Raw genomic sequence first — 8065 nt, 5'->3', positions numbered from 1 at the left:
ATGTGAAATCAAGAGCTTAGATATTTCTGTGTAAATATACACACACTGCACTTTTTCAGGAAGGCAGAGAACCAAAAATAAGATGCACAGAAGCAGTGTTATACCAAGGAGAACAGTGACAGTGGCTGTGTACAGTTAGCAGAGAGAAGTCTTTTCCAGCTTCATCATTTTTGCCAGTTTTAAGCAATAAATGAGAGTATATGTTTACTGTGTAGGTTAAGAAGAGAAATTGAATGTACTTAAACATATCGAAGTCAACCACTAAGCCAAGCAAGGGAAGGAGGGATGGAGAAGGAATGGGGTGGAAATGGGGTAGGGGATAAATCGGTGATGTGTACATGTATGTACACACAAGATTTTTACCCCAATAGGATGTATGAATATAGTGCACTGATAAAAAAAATAATTTTGCAGAAAAAAGAACATATGGATTCATGAATAAAGATGTATCATTCCAAAAAAAAAAAGGAAGATAAATTGTTTTAAAAGAAGCAAAGAGAGGTAGACTGACTCCAAGAAGGTATTTTTAAAATATTGGTTAGATACTTCTGGTTGGCTTTTGTTTCCAGTATTTTTATAAGTAAATTTTTTAATAATTCATTTTCATCATTTCTGGCTTTTGTACTTGAATAGATTCACGGGTCCTACTGTATGAAGGCCCACTTCCAGGAGCCAGATTTAGAGAGACAGACAGAGCCAGGATTGCTCAGAGCAGTTTATTGGGGGAACTTCTTCACAAGTGTGGTCCTGGGTGGCAGCAAGACCAGACAGATTTCACAATTTTAGTCAGAGTGAAGGGTGTACTTATGGGTTAGAACATGTCATGTACCTCGTTTACCTTAAGCTAATATCAGAGAGCCAGGCATAAACCTGGACCAGGGTCTTGTTAAGAAGCTCAGTCTACCACTTTAATGTTTTTTTTTTTTTAATATGTTTTGCTGGGAAATCATGCAGGGAAACCAGCGAAGGTTACTCTGGGGAAATCATAGTGGTTACAACTCAAGATAGCTGCTGTCATGCCAAGCTTCTCCCATACATTGCTAAAAAGTATGTAAAGATTCAAACACAACACAAGGACATACCTGAAAGGCTTATGGCAGAGTAAGTAGTCTGGAATCAGAAGCAGAAATAGCAAAAGAATAAAAGAACAGAAGCCATTTCAAGGCCATAGTGCTGTCGTAGGAGGCAGTGAACATGAAAATGAAATTATATAAAAGGCAGGAAATCAGTTCTAGGTCTGCAAAACTGTGAGACTCAATCTCTTCTCACATATGTAACTGAGAGATTTGATTGACTAGTGAATATCTAAGCCACACTTCTCTTGGTTTGCTAGTCTCTGGCCATCTTAGACTTTGGGAGGAAGATGGGAGACTCCAGAGCTGGGTACAATACCTTGTGATCTGTACTGTGAGGTTCAGGAGGACAGCCCAAAATGACAAAGAGCCTGGGCTCTTATCACACATTTTCCCAAAACAAATCCTAAGCTCCTCTACTTCAATTGCCTGGTTATCTTGGGGACGTTATTTAGTCTTGGTAAGCCCCGAAACTATTAACTGAGAATAAGAAGAAGAAAAGATAAATCAGATGCCATGAGTGTCCTGATCACAACTCTCCAAAGGCTTTCCATCTCACTCAGAATAAAAGCCAGACTCTGTATTGAGGCTGGGAAGGCCCCACATAACCTGGCCCTAGCTCTGTCACATCACTTTAATTTATTCTCCTCATAAACAGAATTGTATTCATAATCACTCTCCTAAATTATCTTTGGGTTTGCTTATTTTGTCTGTCTCTCCCTACCATCTCCTCTGCAAACACCTTATCTACACTATTTATTGCTGTATCCACAGAATGTAGAACAGTGCCTGCCACAAAGTAAGCCCTCAGTATCTGTTTAATTTACTGAATGAAAAAAGGCAGCATGCAAAGCACACAGTACAGGGCTAGTAAGTAATGAACCCACCGTAATTGCTTGCTGCTGTTGTTACCGTTAGTATCTGCTTTATATATTATGGTTCTACATGTAGTTTTATTTGAGAAAAAAAAGTCTACAAAAATGTAACTTTAAAATTAATGTATTACTAGTAATTATTGTATTAATTAATGTATTACAACATATCACTTAATCTCAGATCATGATTCTTAGTAATAAGATAAGGATAAATTTTAAAATATGCACTTCTTCCTACATGATGTGTATACAATCTTTTAGCAACAACTGCAGGGCGTGGTGGCGCACCCTTGTAACCCCAGCATTCAGGAGGCTGAGAAGGGAGGATCGCGGTTTGTGGACAGCCTCAGCTACTTAGTGAGGCCCTCCGCAACTTAGTGAGACCTTGTTTCAAAATAAAGAATAAAAAATAGGGCAGGGGATGTAACTTGAAGGTCTGGGTCCCATCCCCAGACCTGCAATAATAATAATAAAAATAATAAGGCAGGAGGTGTAGCTCAGAAGTTGAATGCCCCTGGGTTCATCCTCAGACACACACACACACACACACACACACACACACACACACACACACAACCAAGAAAGTGGGACCAACCAAAGGAAAGGAATATTAATATTAAACATATGTTGTATCTTTTAGTTCAAATCACCTTATCACACAGGAAGAGAGAATTAAGTTTGAATCAACTAAAAGATGATTTCTTTCACTGATAAAACATAAAAGACATGATGACTGGCCAGAATGCTGACATTTGGTATTTTATTCCCATTTCCACTCCAGGTGTTGCCACATCTGCAAATTTTCTGGGAGAGTGATGGAGATTCGAGTGCTTCGTCTCTCTTTGGTGGTCATCCTCGTGTTACTGCTGGTAGCTGCAGCTTTGACCAATTTACTTCCCAGTATCAAAGAAGACAAGATGCTCACTTTGCGTAGGGAAATAAAATCGCAGGGCAAGTCTACCCTAGATTCTTTTACTCTCATCATGCAGACGTACAACAGAACGGATCTCTTACTGAGACTTCTAAATCATTATCAGGCAGTGCCACATCTGCACAAAGTGATTGTGGTGTGGAACAACGTCGGGGAGAAGGGACCAGATGAGTTATGGAATTCTCTAGGGCCTCACCCTGTCCCTGTAATCTTCAAGCTACAAACAGCAAACAGGATGAGAAATCGACTCCAGGTCTTCCCTGAGCTGGAAACCAGTGGTGAGTTGAAGCTGGATTCTAAGCCTGGAAGGGTTGTGGCTAACCAGGGGTGGGGGTGGGTACGTATATTTCTAGCTTTCTACTTGTCTTAACTGCCTGGAGAAAAATAGGGGAAGTTAATCATAAGAAAGCACTTAGAAAAGCTTAAGGAGCAGTTTCCAAGATGTCAAGAAGCAGTTTCCTAGGGAAAAAAATCACATACATCTTTCAGTAATAATAAGATATAGTCATTTTTTTTTAAAAAAAGGATATTTTGTAATACATATATATATAGTTGCATTCCAAAAAGTACGGAAGTGCCATTTAGCTTATACGGAATGTAATTTTGTCACTTTTTCTTCTCATTTTTGCAGTAGCTTCATGAAGTTGTTTAAAACAACTTTGGCTTTATTTATTAATAGCGTTATTACTTTCTAGGATAATGGATAAAAATTACATGATTATTTTCCCCTCAGGCAGTTATAAAATCAATTATAATTCAAAAAGCTTTTTTCTGCAAGACAAATCTCTTCAAGAATACATTTCTTATTTACTAATTGGGTCAGAAAATGCCTCACTTAAATGATCTATAGAGGCACAATTGTTTTACTGATTTTGTGTTCATTTCCGAATATAAATTTTTTTTCTTTTTATTTCAGCGGTGTTAATGGTAGATGACGACACACTCATTAGTGCTCAGGACCTTGTTTTTGCTTTCTCAGTTTGGCAGGTAATGTTATATCCTTTATGAAACCTTCTGTTTAAGTTTTACCTAGTGCTAAACCAAGACAACAAGGCTTAACACGGGAGTTACTTAACACAGTGTAGACAATATTTATTTCAAAGATAGATAAATTTGTTGTGGGTTTAGATTTCCTGAGCCTATTTAGATTTCCTGGAAGTTATGGTATCTTTTATCAACATTTAATTTTTATTTTAGGATACTGGGAAGAACCAGTATTCCTTTTCAGAGAACACTGAGAAAATTATCTGGTACAGCAAAGACTAGAGTGCAGAGGCATTTTCTATAGGCTGCAGAACTGTATCTCAAATGAGAAATGTATTTCTGTAGTAATACTATATATATAAAGTTTTGGAAAATAGTATGTTTATTGCCTCAACAAAATTTAATCCTGGTTCTGAGATTATCATTTAGAAATTGTGCAGTGAATAATTCTGCATGTACCCTTAGGATGGCATTTTTTATTTGTGTTGTGTTTTTCCTGAATCCTAGCTTGATGAGCATGCATTTATTGCTCACTAACTTTCCTACTGAATAGGTTTTACAAGTTGTGCCACAATGATCTACAACCAGAATTGCCTACAAATTCTATGGAGCCCTATAAAGTGATTCAACACAGTGCTATAGCCGGGTGGGGTGCCACACGCCTGTGATCCTAGTCGTGGGAGGCTGAGATAAGAGGCTCACAGGTTCAAGGACAGTCACAGCAAGTAGTGAGGCTCATCAACCTAGCGAGATCTTGTTTCAAAATAAAAATAAAATAGGGCAGAAGGTGTACCTAGGAGGTAGAATGCTCCTGGGTTCAATCCCTAGCACCACAAACACAAAACAACAAAAAACTCTGTGCTACTAAGAAATGCTTTAATTTGCACTGTGGTAACCCTCCTTCATTAGCTACTTTGGATATACCATTAGATATTGGTGGTGAGTGCTCTCAGGATCTGCAGATACTAGCCTTATAAAAGACGCAGTGTTTAACTCCATGCCTAGTGTACTGACTGAACTTTTTTCCTGATATGTCAGCAGTTATTTCCAGCCCTGAAAGTAAAAACTTCTAGGCAAAAAGTTCTAAAGTAATACTTCAGCTGCGAGATTCCTATTTAACGTAAAAAAAAAAAAATCAATTCACCCAAAATGTAAAGGTAGGGGCAGGCAGAGGATTGTGGTTAATTAGAACAATCCAAGGAAACCATAGTTACAAATGTGATCTTAAGTTTTCTTGTTTTCTTTGTAAAACTATTGAGAGTCAGCTGACCTCTGCAGGTGCCCCGCCTGCACTTCCGGTGCTTTTCCGTTCCCTCTCTAGTTGTCTGGAACTTCACCCCAACCCGGACCTACCACTCGGCTCCTGCCGCACAGCCTCGCTCTGTTCCTCGCAGCACTCCTGTCCTTGTTCACATATCCATGTCATGCCCTCCCTAGACTGTGAGCGCCTCAAAATGATATTCAACTCAGCCGTGTGTATGGCCCTGAGTTAGTGTCTGTCCAATACATGAATAAAACTAATTATTTGTAAGAATGAACTTTTTTTTTTTTTTTTTTTTTTTGCAGTACTGGGGATGGAACGCAGGGGCATTCTACCTCCGAGCTACACCCCCAGCCCTATTTTTTATTCTTTATTTTAAAACAGGGTCCAACTGAGTTGCAAAGGGCCTCCTCACTAAGTAGCTGAGACTAGCTTCAAACCGTAATCCTCTAGTCTCAACCTCTCAAATGCTGGGATTGCAAGCGTGCACCACCATGCCCAGCTGAACTAAACTTTCCAACCCTGTAAAGTCTTATCTCTTCCCCATGCCTAGCTTTTTTTTTTTTTTTTTTTGCTGATTTTTGTTTTGCTATTATTCATCCTCACCGTAATATTATTCTCACTTTTATTTACTACCGTCTCTTCTTTGTATTCAAGCATTTCTATTCTTCAAAGATCTTGACACATCTCTCATTTAAATATATTTAATTTTATATTTTTATTTACTTATATTACCTCATATTTTTAAAAGGAAATATTCAAGTGGAGTCTAAAGAATTAAATGTTACATTGTTTAAAATCAACAGTGACATCCATGAACATAAAGTCAGCATGGAAAAGCAGCAAAACCATACATATAGGTCTATAATTTTATATACTCCTAAGAGAACAGTTTTTCCAAATGCTTTTATTGTATCTCCTCTCCTACAATAAAGAGCATCATGCAATCGACTTTCCTTGCAGCAAGCTTTAAAGGACGAGGCTCTTTGATGATAGGAATTTGTGAAGATTAGAAAACATTTTGTGAAGTTAGAATATTTTTGTTTTTCAGAAAGATTTGGGTTGTGATAGAATTTGGCCTGTAACTTGTCAGGACACTGATATATTAAGTTGCCTGCAGCTAGATGAAATTAAGATGTAGAAATGGAGCCGGGCGTGGCCCAATCCTCGTAAATCCAGTACTTGAGAGGCTGAGACAGTAAGATCACAGGTTCAAGGCCTGCCTCAGCAACTTAGTGAGACCTTGCTTCAAAAGAAAAATTAAGAAAAGGGTTGAGGTATAGCTTGGAGGTAGAATGACTCTGGGTTAAATCCCTTGTACAAAAAAAAAAAAAAGTAGAAATGGGTAGTAAGGAAAAGCTGACTAGTCAGTGCATTCTCTCTATAGTAAATACCCCTTTTCACCATGTCTGCTCTAAAGAAATGCCATACTCAATTGTTCCTTTTCCCTCTTTTCAGCAATTTCCTGATCAAATTGTAGGATTTATTCCTAGAAAGCATGTGTCTACTTCATCAGGTATCTACAGCTATGGAGGTTTCGAACTACAAACACCGGGGTCTGAAAATGGCGACCAGTACTCTATGGTGCTGATTGGAGCCTCATTCTTCAATAGCAAATACCTTGAACTCTTTCAGAGACAACCTGCAGCCGTCCATGCTCTGATAGACGAAACTCAAAACTGTGATGATATTGCTATGAATTTTATCATCTCCAAGCACATTGGGAAGACGTCAGGGGTCTTTGTGAAACCTGTAACTATAGCCAATATGGAAAAAGAAACCAATAGTGGTTATTCTGGAATGTGGCATCGAGCTGAGCATTTTCTGCAGAGGTCTTATTGTATAAATAAGCTCGTTAATATCTATGACAGCATGCCCTTAAAATACTCCAACATTATGATTTCACAGTTTGGGTTTCCATATGCTAACCACAGAAGTAAAATGTGAAGGTAAAACAAACAAAAACAAGCTTGAAAACTGCTTCATATTTGACTAGCTTCTTCATGCTATGTAACTTTTGTTTTTAAGCAACATCATGAACTTTGATCTATTCCAGAAATCTCTACAGTAGGAAAAAGAAAAAAAAAAAGGCAGTGCTTCTAGGATATAAAGTTCCCAATAACACAGAAACACAGAAAGAGACTGGCCTTATCCACTAGTACTTCTCATGGAGAGTTTTCGTCCAAGGCGATAACTCCTTGGTCAGTAATTTTATTGTTTACATCATGACACTGTTCTTCAATTCCTTTGATTCCTGGCATTTGCCTTAAGGACCTATAGCAAGCTGTTTCCAGGATTGGGAACTCAAGAAAGGCATTTCTCAGCTTTTTCACTAAAGGTTGATTGCTGAAATACCTCTTTAAGCAAAAGCCTGCAGAGTAGGGGAAACCTATGTAAAGAGAGAAGAGTCTCAGTTCCATGTGACAACAAGGGAAATTCATGGCTACTAGTGCCACGAATTAATGGTTCTTTCAAGTAGAATTAAACTCTGCCCTAATGGTTTAGATGCAACTTTGAGGGTTGTTAACTTTGTTGTGACCGGGAAAGCAAGTTTTAGTAAATGGGTATCTAGTTGCTTGTTTTTTGTAAGCATTTACTGCATGGATAACCAAAAACTGCAGCCTATGTTTCTTATATGTCACAAGGACTAAATATGTTATACATTTTGAGACCGAATCTGACCTGGAGAATGTACATTCGTTCTTGGATTTTACCTGAAGTATGCATTTAAGAAACATGTATAAAACAACTTCTGAAAGAATGCATAAGTAGGAACTAGCAGAAGTTAAAACCCTTGGCATCAAAAGATCTTTATTATTAAAGCATAGGCTATCTCATGGATACTAAGTAGCTGTGTATATTACACACAAATGCTTGCATTCAAAACCTGAGTTGTGTTGTTTTTTTTTTTTTTTCAAAAAAGATCCAAAGCACTATTTAT

The 8065-nt window shown here is 38.0% G+C and overlaps 1 protein-coding gene across 1 annotated transcript; it reads left to right on the top strand.

The window, feature by feature from the left end:
- Positions 1 to 2727: 2727 nt before the first annotated feature.
- Positions 2728 to 7071, top strand: EXTL2 (exostosin like glycosyltransferase 2; the record flags this gene model as incomplete). The annotated part of the gene is made up of 3 exons (XM_080690489.1): positions 2728 to 3157; positions 3796 to 3866; positions 6583 to 7071. The coding sequence occupies exons 1-3, from the start codon at positions 2764 to 2766 to the stop codon at positions 7069 to 7071; spliced, it is 954 nt and encodes a 317-aa protein (XP_080546615.1). The 5' UTR covers positions 2728 to 2763.
- Between the last annotated feature and the right edge of the window lie 994 nt (positions 7072 to 8065).

The sequence above is a fragment of the Muscardinus avellanarius genome, assembly GCF_963383645.1.
Source record: "Muscardinus avellanarius genome assembly, chromosome: 3".
NCBI lineage: Eukaryota > Metazoa > Chordata > Mammalia > Rodentia > Gliridae > Muscardinus > Muscardinus avellanarius.
This window is presented reverse-complemented; position numbering and strand designations above follow the sequence as displayed.